General features: G+C 40.0%; 2 protein-coding genes across 2 annotated transcripts; both read right to left on the reverse strand.

The window, feature by feature from the left end:
- Window positions 1-434: 434 nt before the first annotated feature.
- LOC111227996 (glutamine--fructose-6-phosphate aminotransferase [isomerizing] 1) lies at window positions 435-15585 on the reverse strand. The gene is made up of 19 exons (XM_022753765.1): window positions 15498-15585; window positions 13286-13393; window positions 12651-12758; window positions 12399-12524; window positions 12180-12238; window positions 11955-12089; window positions 11807-11868; window positions 11644-11723; window positions 11418-11526; window positions 11105-11268; window positions 9115-9210; window positions 8578-8675; window positions 8263-8383; window positions 7770-7927; window positions 5048-5162; window positions 4476-4603; window positions 4181-4348; window positions 3535-3696; window positions 435-2384 (listed from the first exon to the last, which is right to left on the reverse strand). Exons 1-19 carry the CDS (start codon window positions 15502-15504, stop codon window positions 2340-2342), a joined length of 2049 nt encoding a protein of 682 aa, XP_022609486.1. The 5' UTR covers window positions 15505-15585; the 3' UTR covers window positions 435-2339.
- A 954-nt stretch (window positions 15586-16539) lies between these two features.
- Window positions 16540-20745, reverse strand: nfu1 (NFU1 iron-sulfur cluster scaffold). The gene is made up of 8 exons (XM_022754318.1): window positions 20655-20745; window positions 19037-19137; window positions 18799-18934; window positions 18131-18197; window positions 17919-18036; window positions 17770-17833; window positions 17497-17671; window positions 16540-16945 (listed from the first exon to the last, which is right to left on the reverse strand). The coding sequence occupies exons 1-8, from the start codon at window positions 20711-20713 to the stop codon at window positions 16907-16909; spliced, it is 759 nt and encodes a 252-aa protein (XP_022610039.1). The 5' UTR covers window positions 20714-20745; the 3' UTR covers window positions 16540-16906.
- Between the last annotated feature and the right edge of the window lie 32 nt (window positions 20746-20777).

Raw genomic sequence — 20777 nt, forward strand, 5'->3', positions numbered from 1 at the left:
CATGTTAGACCTCGTCCACGTGGCACTACCAGCCCTGTCAGCTCTGTGGAGGAACTACAGACGCACTGTCTACACGATTGTGACTTTATGTGGATGCATCAGATCAATACTGCTCACCTTGCATACTGCGACTGGTTACTCCACACAGGCACTTAGCATTGTTTGGGATCTGTCATCATTATTCTAAGCACCCACTGAACGTTTCCTGTACCTGAACACTTTGTATATAATGTACATAAAACTAAGCGAAAATTATTCTTAATATTATTCCAAATGTAAGTCAATGACTAAATTTCTATTGCATTTTTATTTTAATAAAATAATTGTGAAATATTTGTTGAACAGTCTAAACAACCACATTTATCATTGTCAATTTTTCAAGATGTGTGGATCCCCCTTCTCATCCAATGACCTCAGACACTTCAAAAACGAGAACTACTTGACACTTTATTGCATCAGTTTCACTAATAAATAGTGCCCCACTCCCTCAGTAACCCAACAGCTTCCAACAGACGTCGCAAGGATTCAGTGCAGCTCCTCAGTGCCTCCAGTCAAATCAATTTCTGCTTATGTATGAGTTACAAAAGTACCTGTCACAACATTGTGCAGTTTTCAAACCCTTTTAACTGGCTCAGGAAAAGCTCAATGTTGAAGAACAGAAATAAACAAAAAATCCAAGTTAAGGCCTGATTGCAAAAGCAAGATAAATATCTTTAAACCTAAAATATGTGATGAACTAAAAAAAAAAAAAAGCAGCTCCTATTTCTTCACTAAACAACTGTGTGTGTGTGTGTACAACATCACTCTTTCCTTGGCTTCTGAAACAAAGACATTTGGGATCAGACACACACAGAAACACACACGCACACACAGCTGGCATCTGACTTTCTACTAAATAAACATCTACATTTCTGCCATGTAACTGTGCCTATGCCACCTTTAGGCCTCCAAGTGTCTTCACACAACAAAATCTAGCAATATGAGTTCATGTTTGGCTACAAAAACAACATAAGATGAACATATAAAATATATATGTTTTGGTTTACAACTGCCAAAGCCATTGTACAGATTTTTGGTTTGACAGGACATTTTAAATGACAGTGACATTCATATTTCTAATCAAAGTAACATCAATAATATAAAATAATTTTTTTTGAAGAAAATGAAAAAAAAAAAAAAAAAAAAAAAAAAAAAAAAGAATCAAGAAATAGCTACCAATGGTCCCATACTGCAGCAGTCATGGTGGTAGGGTGTGGGCTGGCAACTGGGGCCTACTTGTACTTCCGGGTTAATAACTTCATCTCTCTGGAATTACTTTAGTTTTTAAATTATGTGCAAACAGGAGACCAGAAATTGGCAACAAAGTCTCTTTTGAGCATTTAAGCAACATAAGAATCAAACACTAAATTGTGCACAGAGAGCTTTACAATTAGAGTATCATGTACAGAAACTAGTGAAAGCAGCATGGTAACAAAACAAAAACCTCACTCTGGTGAAGGTGGCTCAGTAAACAAAGCTTTTTCTCACTAAATGAGAAGACCAAAACCAGAGTTTGAAATCTGAAACAAGGTTTATACAAAGAACACGTTTTTGTAACGTACACCAGATTTTTACACATTAGTGTATTCACAGGCTTTTCTGTGATCTGACTTATGATGCTGTTCCTACAGAGAGTCGTGTGACCTCAGAAGAAAGTCCAACAGAGAGTCAAAACTGGCAAACTGTGCTATAATTACAAAGAGGCGATGACCTGTGGCTTGGAATGATTCAAGACTGTCATTTACTTCAACTGTGGAGTATAGACACTTCAAATGATTAGCTGCCAAAGAAAAATAACCCCACTAAACTACAAATCATTGCACTATAGAAAAAAAGAGCCAGTAAAGGTCTTTAAAACCTAACGTCTGTCAGTCAACAGCTTTAACATTCAGGTTCCAATCAGGGAACATAAACATGGAGGGCTTGCTCACACGTTTTGAACATTGATGTGAACAAACCCAAATTGTCACTGTCAGTTGCTACAGATTCACAAAAAAGCAAAAAGAGTGATGACGATATGCGTGTGCCAGCCCAGTCCCTGCCACCATGGACGAAAAACAACTTCTGTAACAATAATATAACAATGACGCCAAAGGTTTCTGAGAAAATAGACAGTGAGATACAGATAATATGCAACAGTGAGATATACGACTGTTGAGAAAAAGGTTGCATTAAAAAGAGCTGAGACACGTTAACGGGACATTGTCTTCTCTTGGTTTCTGCATACAGACGCTCCCTCGCCATCTCTGCTCAAATATGTGTCCGCCAGGCTCTTGTTGTTAGGTGATGAGTGCTGCAGTTTACTCTACTGTCACAGACTTGGCCAGGTTTCTTGGACAGTCCACCTGTATTTAAACAGAAGACGTCAATTGGCATATAACAAACAACAGCCATATAAATGCACAACAGGTGATAAAGGGCTTCTGCTTTTGACTAAGTGCTACTGTCAGACTTTTAACAAAAACACAATGTGCAAGCCAGTGATATGACAGCTTGACAGGGCTGCTCAAAAAACAGGAGAAAAAAATAAAAGCACGGTGGGTGTGGGAGGAAGCTGTGTGCACATAAATGTTTGCTTCTCTGTCAGAACAGCAGCACATCTTGGCATAGTTGTGAATACTCATTGACATAAAAACAAGAGCTAACTGGGCTGCACTGTCAGGACATCCCTCTGAAGTGAAGTGCTTTAAAAGCTGCATCAATACTGGCTATATTTACACTCCGTACTTCAGTTAAGCTGTTTACTTTGACCTCTCGAACTCCTGCAATATAGCAAAGTGACTGAAGTATACAAAGAAGCAACAGCCAGTCCAATCCTGTTTAAACACTAAACTGTCTGTAAAGCTGGAGAAAGAAACAATAATACCAATAACACTAATGCCTGGTGGTCTTTTGTTGCCATTAAAAATAAATCTGAATTTATTCACAGGCGGAGGTATTGACATGTACTTGTAATCCTTTCAACGTGGCAGCCAACCTCACCATCAGTATCACCTTCACCACAGTGTTCTGGTTTAGGGAGTTTACACGCTTCCACTCAAAATCAGGTTACTTGTTTAAGTGAGTTAGGAATACTATGACTTGCTCATATAAACACTGCATGTTGTTTGTTTCCGGTGGTGGGTTTCAGTGCACTTGTCTACAAAGCAGTCCAGAGGTATGCTGCCAGATAATCAGGCACACTGAGTTTATAATAACACTGAGCGTAAAAACATCTCCTTTATAATGGAGGTGCAGCATCTTTTGGGAAATTCACATCTAAATGTCAAAATTCTTCTCACTTGTGTGCCCATATTTCAACTTTATCTCCCCCAGTGAACATGTGTACATATAAACACTGGCATATTGGTGATACTGAAGGTTTTACTGCAAATTGTGGATATGTGGGACTTGAAACTGAAACTACTTTTTAGTGCTGCAACTGTCGAGGTGGTAAGTGTTAAACAAAACACACTTATTGTCATTTCCTGTTGAGCCTGAAGGGACAGTACTTACGTCGTAACCTCGGAGGACAGCCAGGTGGAAGGACAGCAGCTGCAGAGGGATGACGCTCAGGATGCCCTGTAGGCAGTCCACACAGTGAGGCACTTTAATGGTGCGGCTTGAGTTCTTGATGGTCTCGTAATCATCTTTGTCACAGATCACAATAGGACGGCCCTGTAAAAAAAAAACATAAAAGGCTTTAAATGTCAAGTACATCGTCTGTTGATGTGATCCTAAACCGGTACACCAGTCACAAGAAGCCAACTATTTCCCCCTCATCTCAGTTTAGTTTCACACCTCTTAAGTTCACATCTGCTGCAGATTACTGACAACAATGATGTCACACTGAACCCACCCCTCCCTTGTTTTTACTGAGGTGAAGGATCAGAGGTGTGGCACAGACAGGACTCTGAAAATTAACCTAACATGCAAAATGTGCTGTGTTTGCCCAGTGTTCAGGTGTTGTGTTTAAACTTCACATGTTCTGGTTCACAGCACTAAAGACAGAGTGTGTTTCGTGACCATTTCAGTGAGTAAATAAGCAATATTCAGGGTTGATCACTTTGCAATGAAACAGGATATTTAAAACAGGGTCACAACTTTATGTATCAATGATTGGTAAATATGCATTAGATAACATATTTGGGGTGTGCGTCACCTGGCGGGCGACGACTTGTTGCAGGGCGTTCTGACATTTGGTGTAGGTGTGGTCTCTCATGATGATCATGATGACCGGCATGAGTTTATCCACCAGGGCCAGCGGACCGTGTTTCAGCTCTCCGGCCAGGATGCCCTCTGAATGCATGTATGTGATCTCCTTGATTTTCTACACAGGATGAAAAAAAAAAAAAATCACCCACAGGTTAAGAAAATCTAAGCTTACATTGTAGTCATTATGGTTTACATTACAAAGCATAAAGCCTCAGTCAACCAAGAAGGTTGTACTTGCTCACCAGTGCTCCTTCCAGGCAGGTAGCGTAATGGTAGCCTCTACCCATGATCAGTACACTCTTCTGCTGGTACAGTTCTGTTGCCATCTTCTGGATCTCATCATCCAAACTGAGGACCTCCTTAATCAGGTCTAACACAGAAAAGCAGATATGACTAAGCCTTAAAACAACTATGTGTAATCTTGAATAAAGCACTGTGTAAACATGCTGCTGCTGTCACAAGCTCGGATCTGGACTGAACTGGGTCATAATGTTGGGCAGGGAGTGGCCAGACATTCATCATTAGTTTCCCATTAGGGACATGCCTTCATATGTTTTAGATCCAGAGCAGCATGCAAGGGCTTACAGCCAACAGATAGTCCTCCCTCCTCCTCTTGCTCTTTCTTCTTCTGATCCCACTCTCATCATTAACTTCCTCTTCCATGAGGATAGTTTGAACAAACAACAAAAATGAAGCAGGCTTTGGATGTACTTGATCTTTGCTCCAAGGGCTGGCTTTCCGTCCCTATACATTTTAATCTCACACATGATCAGGATTTCCCTGGCTGAAGCAGAATACTCGTGGCTTGATTTACCTGGAAGCACTCTCAGGCCCTGGATTATCTCTCGCCGTCTGGGCTGCATGGAAATCCTGTCATCGCACATCAAGAGGGCAAACATGATCAGGGCCACAAACTGGCTGGTGTAGGCCTGCAGAGCAAGAAGTCAGAAAAGTGTATGTTTTATTAAAGTCAGCACAAAACAGAGGTAGAGAGCTGCGCAGTTTCTGAGTCAACTTTTGAAATTTCTCATTGACCGACTTATAAAGAAAACAGCTGTCTGATGATGTGTGCACACATGTAGAAATGGTCACAAACTCCCCCTGGACAAGGCAATATTGCTTGTGGTGACCCAATTACAAAAGGTAAAGTAGTTTTCCTGTTTTGGAGAACAACACTGAAACTAAATAGCAGCAAATAGATCCTAACTTTAGTCTCTCAGTAAAGTTTGTGGAGTCTTGTGCTTCTTGTCTCTCAGTTTTGATAGTGAACTTTGTCTCCAGCTAATAATCTGCACCAGATGAGACATGGAAGGAGAGGTAGATTTTAGTACACGGCAAAGCAGCATTAAAATGCATGCAGTTGAGCTCAGTCAAGCTAGCACTGCTCATCCTGGAAAACTTGACACACACACACACACACACACACACACACACACACACACCACAACATCACATCACATCAGGGAGCACCCTCTCTGATCATCTTGGAAATGTCACCGCGCGCAACCTCAGCACATCTGAGACTCGATGCCTGTCGTCATCAACTCCCAATCTCTCTCTCTCTCTCTGTGTTCCTTCATCTCGGAGCACGTTTGGAGACCTTCCATGCCCATTTGGGAGATTTAATCAGTGTTCAAGTGAAGCCAAGTCATTTCACGGGACCCTCCGGACTCAGAAATGCCAGTGTGTGAGGCCAAGAAAATAGCGGTAAAACCTTTACAGTGTGTTTTTTTTCTTTCTCCTGACAGCACGATAACCACATTCACTCAGAACTCTGATAGTCTGTGCTGTTGGCCTAGATGTGGCAACATATTTAATCCACATAGTAAACTTTGTGTTTCTGTGCTCATGTCACCAGCTTTAGTGTTGTTCATGCAGAACATGCCAACTGTTACCCTACAAGGATAACCAACATACAGCAGGAACAGCTGGAATAAGAACAAACTTCTCTTGAACCGAAACAGTTGTGGAATAGAAAACGAGCTTTGTACCCCTGTAAATTCCCAATGGATACTGTTATTGTCTAATTCTAGCAGGCTTCTTCCATTTACAATAATTTGATGTGCCAGCAGGATTTGCCTTTTGATAGCATCAAAGTATTTTGTCTTTAGTCTCAAATTATTCCATAAATCTTGAATATGACTAAACAAACTGGAAAAGCTCTCTTCTTTTTCTCTTTTCCCGTTAACAAAAAAAACCCCTGAAATTTGCATGAAACTGAAAAACATGGGGTCAAGTAGATGAATTTGGAGTCATTAAGCATTTGGGTGCAATACATGTTCTCCAGTGATTTGATGAGCTAGGTTGTGCAGCATTTGGTTGAGCTGGGTGTGGGTGTGTGGCCCAGCCAGCCAAGCAGTAAATGATGGCGTCTCTGAGACGTGCTCTGGGGCTTTGGAGCAGCGCAAGAGTCACTGAGCCAAGCCCAAGGGCTGGGCCAGGGAGGGACCTGCTCCACTCTCTCTCTCTATGCTCACTAGCTGTGGCTGGGGCTCCACTAATTCTCTGCTCTGCTCTGAGTCCAAACTGGCAAGCCCTTTAGGTTTTTGAGAAGAAGGTGGGGGTGGGGGTGGGGAGGGCAGAGACCCAAGCATCCTGACTTTACATGAGTTGAGATGAGAATATCAGGCTTCTTCAACTCCCTGTGGTATCAGAGTGGAGGAAAATGTCAGCTTCTAAGAGGCGGGACCAGACTCACAATGAAGTTTTCATCTGGGTTTCATTCAGTGTCAGTGGGCGTTGAGTTCATTTATGAGATGATGCAACAAATTGCTGCATTGTTGCTTCAAGCTCGGTGTCACAGGGTCAGTTCAACCAAAATACAGAAAACATATGTTTCTACTAACTCAGGTGTCTCAGGTGGACAAATGTGATGACAGAAAATGGACACATTGTTTTTTTGGGGCTGAGCAATAAGTTATGCATAGCAGTAACTGCTAATGAAACATACAAATCTCTACCAGCTGTTTACACTCACTTCAATTGTCACCAAATGGTCTGTCTTGTCCAATTGACAGGAATACATAAATTAAAACTAGAGTTGCAACTAAAAATTAATACGCTATGATTAGACTAATATGTCTACTAGTCATAAAATAGTGTTAAGATGAACATTACAATTTGTGCAAGCTAGCACTTTATCCTAAAAATCCCTGCCCTGCAATCTTTGTCATTGGTATTCATTTATATACACATGATAACTTATAACCAAGCTTTTATACAGACTAATACGAAATCTGCCCTGGGGGCTCAAGTCTGTAACAACAAGCTGAAAATACACCCACAGCATTCACTTGTATGACTAATGCGACCTGACCAGCCTTTCAGTCTGGCTGCTGACACAACGATGATATAGTGTAAATATTTCTCAAATATTCCAGAAACGGTTTGGATGAGAAGATGGTAATGAGCAAGTATACTGTTGCAGTCACTCAGGCTGTATGAGACACTGCGTGATAAATGTACGTTGTAGTAAAAACATAAGGGTTTGTAACTTCCACGGGCCAGTTTAGGCAAAGAGAATTGTCATGGCTTACCTTGGTGCTGGCTACTCCAATCTCAGGCCCAGCGTTGATGTGAACTCCACAGTCAGTCTCCCTGGAGATGGAGCTGCCCACTGTGTTGGTAACACCCACAGTTAGAGCCCCTCTTTCCTTACAGTAGCGCAGGGCCATAAGGCTGTCAGCAGTCTCCCCTGGAGGATTGGCAGAAATGGAAAACATAACAGTTTGTGCAATGTACCAGTTACTTTTGCACCATACAGGACTTAGATTTGAAACAGCTTCAGAGAAAAACCACAAGGTTCACCACAAACATATCACATATTGAAAAAAAAAAGTATGATACAAAAGCTACAGCAGAGCGTTCAGGTACAGAAAACTCATATGTACAGCAGAACTTTGCTAAAATTCAAGCAGCGCACAAGAAGAGATTAATGAGGAAGAACCACAGCGGCTGCACTAGACGGAAACTAGAAGACAAATGAGGAATGTGCACCAGATCAAGTCCAGATGGCACTGGCCTCCCCACCTGACTGGCTGATAAAGAAGCAGACGTCGTCTCGGAAGACGGGTGTGTTCCTGTCCAGGAAGTCACTGGCCAGCTCCACCATGACAGGTAACTCGGTTAGCTCCTCCAGGACCTGCCGGGTCTGGGAAAGTAACAGAGGAGAGCTCAGCATCATTCCGTTAAACACAAACCAGTCGAGCAAATGTGCTAGCGCACAAAGCTCATACACCTGTGTCCATGATACAGACATCACATTTGCTATTTGTCTGATGGACTCAATGTAAATGATGTGAATTTACAACAAAGCAGAAAAGCGTTTGGTAAATAGCTACTCACCGCTACTCCAGCATGGTAGCTGGTACCGCAGGCAATAAGAATAAGTCGCCGACACCTCTGGATCTCTTTGATGTGGTCCTTCAGTCCACCCAGTGTAACTGAAAAGCAAACCGAACACCTAATCCATCATTTTGCTCTATTGTTTTCCACCTTATTTTAAAAAAGCCACAAAGAGTGCATGACAGTGCTGAGAAAGAATGTTTTGCTTTTTTACATGTATGTAACTCTGCTTCATTTTTTCATGCACGAGAAGAAATTAGAAAAAAATGGTGAACTAAGATTATTATGACATGTAGTGGCATGCAACTGAAATAAATCAGTGTGTTCTCATGTGCTTTCCTGAACTAAAAACATCTGAGCATGTGTTTGGGCAAAATGCATGAAGGAAAAGAGTAACTGTTTGCACTTTTAGAGGTTATTCAAATTTTGGCAATCCCAGAGTTATAAAATGTGAAGAGAGAAAATGGGGACAGAGTGGAAAAATAGTGTTATTATATCAATGCTCCACTGAGAAAACTAATAAGACATCTCTCTAACCTGTGTTGTTGTCGAAGTTGACTCTCCCTCTCATAGTGTTGACCACAGACTCTGGCTGTTCAAAGATCTCCTTCTGCATGAAGGAGCTGTAGTTGCCTGTGGTGGGAGGATCACAAATCAGAGGAACATTTCCAACACTAGTTTAAAAAAAAGAGAAGGTAAATGCCATCGGAGAAGGGTCTTGTTGACACACATGAAGCTCCTGAAAATGCAAACCACAGCCTCGTGGAGGAGCAAGAAATATCTTAACAGTGATTTTTGTTGCTTTATCAAAAAAAATTAAAATAAATCAGAGCCACAGTGATAGGTCATTCCTTAAATGAAGGAAAACAAACATGAGGCATCAGGGAGATAGTGTTTTTCCATCCATTACAAACTGTGACAGTGAGATATGCAAGAGTTGTTTCTCCTGCCTCTGACAGTAATTTGGGTAATGAAAATTAGGTTATTCAGCAGAAAGGCTCCAGAAACTGAGACAGAGGAGAGAGGCTGAGTAATGACAGGACCACAAAGGAATGTCAAATGCAGCCAGCGTCAGTTTACCTCTGCCCTCTGCTGGATTACTGAGGAAGAGTCAGTGGAGGAGAAGAATAAAAAACATTCACAGACTCAAAGTCAATAAGTTATTGGGACAGTGACACATTTTTCATTGTGTTGGCTCTGTAGCCCAGCACATTGCATTTGACATCAAACAAAAGTAGTAAAAGTGCAGGCTTTCAGCTTTAAGGGTGCTCTAAGGGTGCTCACATCCATATTGGGTGAACAGTGCAAGGCATGTCAGCCGTTTTATACTCAGTTCCCCAATCTAAGGAGATAGCAGCATGATAATGCAAACAATCTTAATATGACCAATACATTTGGTCCCCTTTAGAGCTGCAAGGATCAGTTGATTAATCAATTAGTTGATTAATTATTCAGGAACTATTATGATAATCATTTCAGTCATTTTTGTCTTATGTATCAGTTTTTTCTCCTTGTTCCTGTCACATACGACAGTAAAGAAAAATATTTTTAGGACTGTTGGTCAGAGAAAACAAACTATTTAAGGACATTACTTTGGGATCTGGGAAGTTGAGATGAGTGTTTTCACAACTTATTTATGTTTCATAGACTTGATAATTGATCAAAGAATTATTTGGCAGATTAATCAACATGAAAACAGAGGGATAATGTAGCTGTACTTCATTCAAAGGAATAGTTCGGCATTTGGGAAATACATTTATTCACTTTCTTGACCAGAGTTAGATGCGAAGACTGATAACACTTTCATGTCTGTTTGATAAATATGAGGCTACAGCCAGCAGCCGGTTTGCTTTGCTTAGCACAAATACTGCAAACAGTGGGAAACAGTTAGTCTGGCTCCTTCCAAAACTAACAAGATCCACATACTAGCACCTCTAAAGCTCACTAATTAACATGGTATATCTCGTTTCTTTAATCTGTACAAAAACTACAATTTGTCATTTCGTGGGAAAACGCAGCCCCCCATTAAACTGTTGAATAGATCAGGCCATTTTGTCACGCTAACTGGCTGTAGCTTCATATTTAATGTACAGATACGAGATTGGTATTGATCTTTATGCTGAATCTGCCATCTATAACTCGGAGGCAGATTCAGCATAATTTGCAGAATGTCATTCTTTTAATTTGGGGAACTCCGTGTAAATGCTCTCAAATCAAAGCTGGAACTTACACTTTAGCTTCATCAGCCTTTGTTTGGGTTAGGGTTTTAAAGACAGTTGCTTCCCTGGGGGTGCAACTGAGCCAGCAGGGCCGTAACTACCTGGATGATAACAAGGATAGCCTCAGGGCTGGGTGTTAAAAGCCTGTTCAGTGATATAAGCAGCCAGTCTCCTATTATGACTTACACAATAATAACAGGGTACTGGAAAAAATTACAAAGTAGAGTACAAATGATTTATCTTCTAATGTGGCTTGGAGTAATTCATGCAGAAAACGTGAACACAACAAAGGCTGACCCTCCACTCACCCTTCATGATTTGCTGTAGCTCCATCTGCAAGGTCTGGATGGCGCGGGCTGGGTAGTCTCCAGCCCTGCGCTTTATCCTGTGGATGGACAGCCGGCCGTCCATCACGGCGGCCACATCGTCATCCTCCAGGAAGATCACCCGGTTCGTGTGTTCAATCACTGCACTGTTGTGATGAGAGAGACAGACCAAAAACCACATCAGACGTTTGATTTACACTCAACAGACAAAGCTGAGACAAACTGGGTCACATGTTTCAAGGAAAATTTGTAAAGCTGTAAAAAGGTGGATACAAAGACATAGCTATCTGCTTACCTTGCATCTGAGGCAAAGTAGTACTCCACAGCTTTCTCATCCACAGGGAACAGACAGGTGTCCTGGTCTGTCCTGGGTAGGGCACTGCAGCTCTTCTTGTCTTTAGCAGCTGAGAAAAAATAAATAAATACAAAAGAAGGTGGGCCTCAGTCACACTTATGCAGTCACATGTGAAAAAATTAGAAACAGACATTCCACACATTCATAAACAGAAATATAAACTCACAGGAGCGGTAGAGCACAGGAATATGATCTGTGGACAGCTTATGATCACTCCTCACGCCAATCAGCAGAGGACTTCCCCTCCTGCACAGCAACATTTTAATGAGCTCACAATGCTTTTATCTGCAATGACTAAAAACAGTTTGACAGCATCAGTGGTGATGTACCTTGTGCAAACTGCCTCTCCGGGGTAGTGGACACTCTTGAAGACCAGGGCAAAAGCTCCCTCCTGGCAGGTGGAAGAGGAAACACGTCAGACAGGCTCTTTTATCTGTTGATCACAATGAGCAGTGGAGTGCATAAGCAGGTCCTTACCAGCTGCTGGGTCACCCGTTCCACCAGTGTGGTAAAACTGATGTCGTCACTCTCCCGGTTGTCGTACATGTACTTCACCAGCTTGGCGATGGTCTCTGTATCAGTCTCTGACTCAAACTCGTAGCCTTTGCTCTCCTGTAGAGATGGAGGGAGAGTGTAAGTGCCATCTATAAGTAACAATGATGACAAGATGTCTAGAATAGTCTATGAAAGATATTTGCTCACCAGGAATTTCCTCAGGTCTTTGTAGTTGGTGATAATTCCATTGTGAATGACAATGAACTCTGTGGACCAGACAGATTATCATAAACTTCAGGATATCAAAATACCTGCACCCAGGTAAAAAAAAAACAAAAAAAAAAACAGACTGAGCTGTTGTGGACTACGAGGTAAAACATTTCGCTGTCTGGAATGAGTTAGCGTTCTATCTTCAACACAACTGACCGTTGCTCTTGTCAGATCTATGTGGATGGCTGTTGACTGGGCTTGGTACACCGTGGGTGGCCCAGCGGGTGTGAGCAATGCCGAGGTGAACATCAAACTCCACATCCAGGTCAATATCCTGCTGTTCTAAAGGTTGAACAAACACAAGCCAACAGACAATATTCAGTATTCCAACTGTACCGCAGTATACAGGATGACAAATCAAGTCTAATGACTCATTCTTGTGAAGTGAGGAACTTCATCTCAGCTTACTGTGGATCTCCTCGTCAAGAGCCTTCACTTTTCCGCGTTGCTTGATCAGTTGGATAGACTTGGCATTGGACTCCCACTCCTTGCCGTTACCTCCATCAATTCCCACACCTTATGAAATTTAAAAAAAAAAATAAAAAAAAAAGAGAAATAGCAAGAGAATTATAGGGATCATAATGCCCTTGAGTATCAACAGATTTAAAAAGTATTATGATGCTATTGCCACTTTGCAAGTCATGTCCTGTTTTTGGTCTAACATTAGAGCAGAATTTCAACATAAGATGCTGCTACACTCAATGAGTGAATGCACAAATCCATAAGGCTGGCTGGAATGCAAATTAAGCGAACATAAAGTAAATTAGTTCCATTAATGGTGCAGTAAGTCTAGCCCAGCCACATGTTAATGGCTGTTAATAATTAACAGCGAACATTGTCTTGCTTTGAGTTCCCAACTCATTAAAAAAAAAAATATAGAAAACATCAAATGTGACTGATAAAGAAGATTCCTATGCTGCAGTAACATTGTACTGGACAACTTGGTGGTGATATCAGGCAGACAGTGAGGGGACAGAGAAGGAAAAGGGCCTGATAAAACAGGCAAGGGCATGTTGGTGATATGAGCTTTTTCCATCACTCACCGGCTGAGTCATAACCTCTGTACTCCAGACGTCGCAGACCTTTGAGGAGGATCTCAAGGATCTCACGGCGAGTCCTTGGCACATGGTAGTTGAGATAGGCAAAGATTCCTGGGGAGAGGGAAAAAAAATTCAAGATTCAAGCTGTGTTTTCTATATAAAGAATTTTGGTCTGCCAATAATATTTTTTTCTTCTTACTTTCTACTTTAAACGTCTGCTTAGAAGGGCAGCTTAAATGTCAGGTTGATGTGAAATGTCCATACTGGTACAACTACTTGTCTGATAATTCAGTTGATGTTCAAAGCTTAACGTACTCCTACACACACACAGTATGAACCAAATGAGTCTGTACCAATGCATGTGGATTTAAGACACAATTATGACAGTGGCAGGGTATCAGGCCTGAAATGAATAGCACAATATTAATAAGAATATTTTTTCAAATATATAAAAGTATGTAAAATGTTGTTGTTGTTTATTACATCAGACAAAATTCTCCACAGATGTCAAACAAACCCCGTACTCACGCTCTTAAAATTTCCTTGGAAACATTATTTTGGACAACAGGATTTCATTAAACAAAAACTTATTAGGATCATGTTGTTATGATTCCACCGAGAGTTGATGTATGATCATTTCTGACCAGACCTAATAAAGACAACAATGGATATGTCAAGATGGCTGAAGAAGAATGTAATTTGATTCCTTCCTGGAAATGTGGGACACACATTACTTAGTGATGTTTACCTTTATTATTGAGGACTCTGTGTCAGAAAGCTGGTAGGCAATGCATGAGAAACCCGTTTTGCGAGAGTCGTAACCAAAATAAAGCAAATATCGTTCTCAGTTACAGTAGTAGGACCTGCTATGATGCAAATGAGTGTATCTAGAAACCTGGTGTTGAGCTGGTATCTCCTGCTCAGGAGAAGGGTGGGGTAGGAGTCATTGTTGTAAGAGAACTCGCAGGCAAGATGTTGACTGCATGGCTGCATGTTTAAACTCTCTTTGAGAGATCTGGTTGTGTATGATTACCAAACAGACTCAAAGACTATTATGGCACAATGATAGGCCCACATACTGTATATCAAAACTAACACTTAATTGACAAATTTTTGCTATAATCAGCAGTTCTTCTTGCAAACGATGGTTTCTACAGCCAACCCACTGACTGACAAACAATGAAAGGAGTGTCACCTTTAACTGGGTAAAGGGGAGACATGAAATACTGCCCTGTTACATAGCTAGGCACTGAGAAGTAAATGCAAATGTGGAGCCAGAGGAAAGACTGGTTCAACAGAGGATTCATTGAGAAGAGCAGGGGATGGAGTGAGGGGCAATTCGCCAGGGAAAAGTGCTGCAGCAAGGGGGCAAAAATCATAAGACCCATCAAGAAATGTAGAAGTTTAACAAGGGAAAATATTTACGTTACGTTATAATGACGTCTTATTGTCCGGGTAGGTATAACCAACAGGTCTATTTGGTCTGATTGTTGTACTTAGAGATTGTAGTGACAGTGATGGGAGACAGAGAGGCATCACTTATCAGTCACAAGTGAGAAAGGAGAAGAGACAGGGGACAGTGACCGATACTAGCAAAACACCTCAAATAGATTTCTCAAATAGATCGTAACCAAATGCATCCCTTTCCGGGATTTCTCTCAATGAGAGTTTAACGTTAGTGCCTTATGACAGCGATATATCAGTGTAACACAGCCAACACGCTTTCATTTTTAAGCAAACAAAGCATCTGGACAACTCCAGCTGAAACATGACGACAATACTAACTCACAGCTTGTCCAAGCATGTAGATCAACAAACCAGAGTGACAAGGTTTAGTGGAAAGTTACGCGATTTGCGTAATATCACCGAAAAACCACGTTAGCTGTCTGTCTGGAGTTGGCAAGAAGAAAGCAGCTTATCATTTTCACGTTACTTCCAGGTGTCGACTTCTTGTTTGACGAATCACACAGAGAACATATTGAAGAAAATTTAATATTTACTGGTTTATATTTAGCTGGCCGACAGCATCAACACCAGTTCATGTTCGCTAACTCAGGTTAGCCACCCCTAGCTAATTTCAAATGACTTGTGCCTTCAGCCTTAACTAACGATGCCAGCAGTGTTTCGAATCTGATTTATTTGCTTTTTTGGTAAACGGGGAATAACATACATTTCGTACTGAATGATATAAATGTAGAATATATTCAGTACTCACCACACATGTCTTCAGTTTGGATGCCAGTTACAGCTACTCCGGTAGCTGGGAACGCCTGTCAAATAAGTTTCTTCCCCCTCTGATCTCGCCGAATCAGAACCAACCGCCTCTTTTCATGGCGCCTTCTGATTGGCGGAACAGCCTGTCAGTCAGGTTGCACCTACCGACGCAGACACTCCTGACGTGGCATCAGGATGCAGATCCGTGGCCAGGACCGACAACAGATCTTGCTGCTGCTGCTGCTGCTGCTGCGATCATCCAGCAGTTAAAACCAACAACACCGCACAATGGCAGACCTGTGCTCTCTACCACAACCTGGTACAACAGTACAGGACTGTAACATTAATCATTATTGTTTGATTAATTCATGAATCATTTTAGTCAATAACATGTCAAAAGAAGACAAATGCACTTATAGTTGTCTATGCTCTATGTCTATGATGTGGCCCGGGTTTTAGTCCTCCAGCCAGTGGCCAAAGAAATATGTAAAATGTTCTGGGTATTTAACACAAACAAAACACACAATTTTTATTTATCTTAATATTTATCTCCTACATTTTTGTATAAATTGCATTTCAATGTCATCTTGAATCTTTTCCACATTAAATGTATTTAGATTCAAACTTTAAGATATTTATTCTAAAAAGAAAAACAACAATCAGAATACGCCTTAAAATATGTGATGCAGAGAATGAAAACTCATCTTCACATCATTAACCCCAAAACTCCCAGATATATTAGAGTACATGACCATGGCGCTCTCAATCCCTACTTCATTGATATTTCTAAAATTGTTAACCCAGACAAATGGGGTATTTAATTTATGAGGACAGTCTACAATGAACAGCAATATTTCTACAGGGAAAATGATGATAAACTAATTTATCAAAACAACAGCTGATGAATAGTGATTCTGACTGTGATATCTAACACTTGTAACAATGCAAGTTTGCACTGGAAGAGGCTTGTAAAAAAGCACAATTATGCAATATTAGTGAATAAAATGAATTAATAAAACATAAGCAAGAGGTACACACAGTTATAAAATATTTCAATAAACTTTATTTACAAACAAACAGCACTGTATATATATTTTAAACCTACAGGCTGTTTTGACTAGTGACTGATTCAGAAAATGTGTAACAGTGTTAAATAATAAGCTGAATTTGTTTCAGCTCTATAGTCATCAGTTTCTATGGCTGTGTTCTTCTGTCCCATATTTTGTGAAATACTGTCATTTTACATAAAACAGCTAGCAAAATCAATAATCACATCTGGATGAATGATGATGACAATGATGATGAGGTCTTTCACACAGCCATGCTATACAACAGCTCAATTTACTGCAAGTCAAGCAGGTGACCGGGGGAGAGAGGAATGTGTAAATGTGGTTCTGGTTTCCGTGTAGTTCAACCTTGAGCATCCCTCTCCTCTTCCTCATCCTTCACCTGTGGATAAACATACATTTAGTTTTAGTTGTTTATTTTTTAGATTCTGTGATTGTCTTCGGTACTCGGCCTGCGGCCTATGAGTGAATTACAGCTGTGCTGATATTCAGTACAACACCACTCCCTCATGTGGTAATGTTTAATTGAAGAATTTGGCTGAGGAATGAAAACCGACAAGGCATGTGCCAATAACAACAACTGTCCAATCCTTAAAAATGAATTTAAAGGCACAACACTTAAATGACTAAATAAAATTACAACACAAAATGTATTTTTAAAGTCTTTTGGACACTCCACAAGGTAACAAGTAATTGCAACAGATGGTTTATGCAATAAAGTTGGTTAGAGTGATAAACTAAACCTGTTGCAATATGATTACTTTTAATGTTTTTAAAAAGAGATATAACTGTTCTCTACTGCTATGAACCAGATCACTTCACTCAGCAGGTATATACAAAATATCAGTGAGGAAGTGAGACCAAAGCTGTGCGTATGTGTGTAACTAAATTAAGCAGCGAATTTACAGATTATGCTCTGGGAGGAAAACAAACCTGCTCCACTGACTCAACTTCGGGGACGTAAAACTGCAGCATGTTTTGGATTCCACTTTTCAAAGTAACAATGGAACTGGGACAACTGGTGCAGGAGCCCTGCAGCTTCAGTTTAACAATGCCGTCCTCAAACCCTCGATACAGAACATCACCTCCATCCTCCTGCACTGTTGGTCTGGAGAACAAGATACCAGGATGTGTGAAAAAACAACAGAAAACCACAGTGACAGGGACCAAGCATTGATATCAGAGTGCATCTTCACAAGCAGCTACCTTATTCGAGTATCCAGCAGCTCTTTGATCATGGCAACTACTTCATCATCGTCATCTGATATTGCTGAAAAGAGAGTTGGAGATTTCTTCACAAACAACCTTCCTTACCTGTTCTGCCCTACACTGATTGGCTGATTTTTTTTTTTTACCTGTATCTGCATTAGGTTTGCTGTCCTCACTGACAACAGGAAGTCCAGAGGTGAAAAAGTCCATAATGGCAGCATATACATCAGGTTTGATTACTTTCCATTCCATGTTTGCATCAGCCTAAATGAAGAGAGAAAAGAAAACAAGTTATTCCAAGAAATGCCATTATGCAGTGCCACACTATGAGGTTCACATAAACTGGAGCTGGTTTTACCCTTGTTATGGTGATGAAGTCGTTGCCCAGGAAGACACTTTTGACTCCATCAATCCTAAACAGCTGTCTGAAAACAATACAGAACATTACTGAGGTTTTATTTAATTTGAAAAGTTAACTTTACAATTAATATAGTATAAAAAATGAAAACTGTTAATGGGTATTATGCTTAAATTTGAAAGATAAGTTTGCATATACATCATCAGACATGCCTTATACATATATAATGTACTGAACTAAGGTTTCAGTGATATAGTGATGTAATTGTTTAGAATTAGTTAACAGTATTTCTGTTTACAGCTGTTAAAATTGAATGATTTAAAGCTTGATTAGACACAATTATTAAACAATTATTTAAAAAAAAAAAGACTCAAGAACATGCTCAAGAACACAGAAAACTACTGTTTCAGTGCTTCACACAAATTTAAACTTATTTTTTTAGAATATTTTTGGGAGTAAGCATTGCTTTTGTTCTTAGACTACTGGTACAGCAAGCCTAACTAATGAATAATAATGGCTGCATTCTATTTATGTTTGAAACAGGAAGATAGCCACCACTGACATCATTATCTAATCCTGTGCTTTTCCTGCTGGGCCATACCAAACTGCCTCCTGTTAAAACATTTTTTCAATTTGTTCAGTAACCATAAACTTGAAAAGTCATGTACCTGGCTAAGGGTGAGCAGAATGCATCACGAGGGCCGGCAAAATTCATAGTTCCTGCTTCAAGAACTGTACGACCAGGCAGAAACTTTAGGCTGTTTGGATTTGGTGTGTCCTGCGTCTGCACAAACATGGTCCTTCCTTTGAACAGACAAAACACAAAGAGCAAGAGTGTAACATCAGTCATTATATAGTGTTTTCTCCAAATTAAAAAAGCCACAAGAATGTTGCAGGAATACAAACCGGGAACAACCCATTGGGGGTTTTGTGGCCATATGTTTGAGATTCTGGTGTTGTGTGAAGGCCAGTGTAATCCGGCGCTCTGATATCCACAGCCAGCAACACTGAGACGGCACATAAAAAATAGATTTGAATGGTCACTACAGTGAAAATTACAGTAACTAAGTAATGATGATAAAAATCTGAAAATTTAGTGCCCATGGTGGCCATTTTAATTTCCTCAGTAGTAGATTGAAAATGTGAAGGATTGTGTCAAATTAATCTATTAGAAACATTCCGTGCACAATCTTAATTTAACATGTAATCCATTTATGGATAAAATAATACAAACTCTTACATAGGTGAGGTAGCCTTACAATGACTGGTGCAGCACATACTATATTCTAAAGTCAGTGTTTATGTCTTATCCTGGTGAGGGAGAATGTACAATTCACATCTGTATTTGAATTTATAATATAGTTGAACTTTTCTACTATAGAAACGTTATCTTGCAAAATATAGAATTTTATTATTAATGGAATTAAAACACATTCAGATATACACAATATGACATTAATTATCATATATCCACAAGCATGATGCAAGACAGGAAAACATTTTCGACAGATTATGTTCATAGATAGTTATCTGGTCTAATACAGTACCCCTCCTTCTTTTATTGTTTTACCACTTAATCTGTGCTTTCTTGACAAGCCACATTTTAACAAAGATCAATCTGGTATACAAAAAACCCAAAACATCACATAATTGTTTATCTCCTTCATAATGACAAACCTAAACCATCACTAGTGCAGCCTGTTACTGGAAGTCACATAATTAGTCATTTGGAGATCACCAGAGTGTAATGAATATAATAAATAAGACATAATAAATATGTCTGTGCTTGGATTCATAGTAAAGCCACATGCCAAACAAATCCACAAGAAAGTTAGAGAAATGCACAGATGTAATGATTGATGTCAGTGAATATCCCTCAGAATAAAGTTAAATTCTGTCATAGAAAATTGCAATTATTTGACACAGCTGTAAATGTACTGTTTTGATATAACAGTGTATACAGCAGATATAGCTTAGAAACTAAGAAAAATTGTGACTTGCAAGGACATTTATTTCCCAACAAGACAACAGCTCCAAACATAAAATCAAAGTCGGAGTCAAGACCTCAGCCCAATCAAAAATTTGTGGCAGGGTTTACCGGTTTAGAAAAAATAACTGCTGAAACTGTCTCACATGAACACAATGTTATAGTTAACCAAACTCTGACAGGAAGAGGGTCAAACTCTTATTTGAATGTTGTGTATTTATTAATGAACATAAGTTAGTTAAATTTGTAAAGAACTGCTTGCAATATAATATTAAAGAGTATTTTTTGTTGAATATGGCAAAAAAAAAGGCTTTTAGATCTGATTATAATTTAAAGAGTTAAAACACTAAAACAAACGCTATCATCTGAGCAGTAATAATCTGTCTGCGTCACTCTCCGATTTAGCTAGCTAGTTAGCCGCTAGTAGTTAACGTCAGCCGAACTTTCATTCCTTAGAGGTCAGTGCATTCATACAAGCATTAAAAATTAAAATGAGAGGACATCACAGCTTGACAACTAACAAACAAGTTAACTTACGGACGCGTAAGTCTTGCTGAAATAACCAACAACCTGCCGACCTGCCTGTAAGTCGCCATGTTTGTTATGGTTACCTAAAAAGACCGGAACTGGTGTTTCTCCTTACGGAAGTGACGCACTATT

The sequence above is a fragment of the Seriola dumerili genome, unplaced genomic scaffold (genome assembly GCF_002260705.1).
Source record: "Seriola dumerili isolate Sdu_G_001 unplaced genomic scaffold, Sdu_1.0 BDQW01000017.1, whole genome shotgun sequence".
Taxonomy (NCBI): Eukaryota; Metazoa; Chordata; class Actinopteri; order Carangiformes; family Carangidae; genus Seriola; species Seriola dumerili.

Excerpts from the sequence above, each read along its gene's own strand:
- LOC111227996 (XM_022753765.1), bottom strand. Across the intron at positions 12,759-13,285 it reads CAGAGGTTATGACTCAGCCG|GTGTGGGAATTGATGGAGGT; the intron begins GTGAGTGATGGA and ends AAATTTCATAAG. Across the intron at positions 12,525-12,650 it reads TCTTGACGAGGAGATCCACA|AACAGCAGGATATTGACCTG; the intron begins GTAAGCTGAGAT and ends TTCAACCTTTAG.
- nfu1 (XM_022754318.1), bottom strand. The coding sequence starts at position 20,713 with ATGGCGACTTACAGGCAGGTCGGCAGGTTGTTGGTTATTTCAGCAAGA. Across the intron at positions 19,138-20,654 it reads TCAGCAAGACTTACGCGTCC|TGTTGCTGGCTGTGGATATC; the intron begins GTAAGTTAACTT and ends GTGCCGTCTCAG. Across the intron at positions 18,037-18,130 it reads ACTTCATCACCATAACAAGG|GCTGATGCAAACATGGAATG; the intron begins GTAAAACCAGCT and ends CTCTTCATTTAG.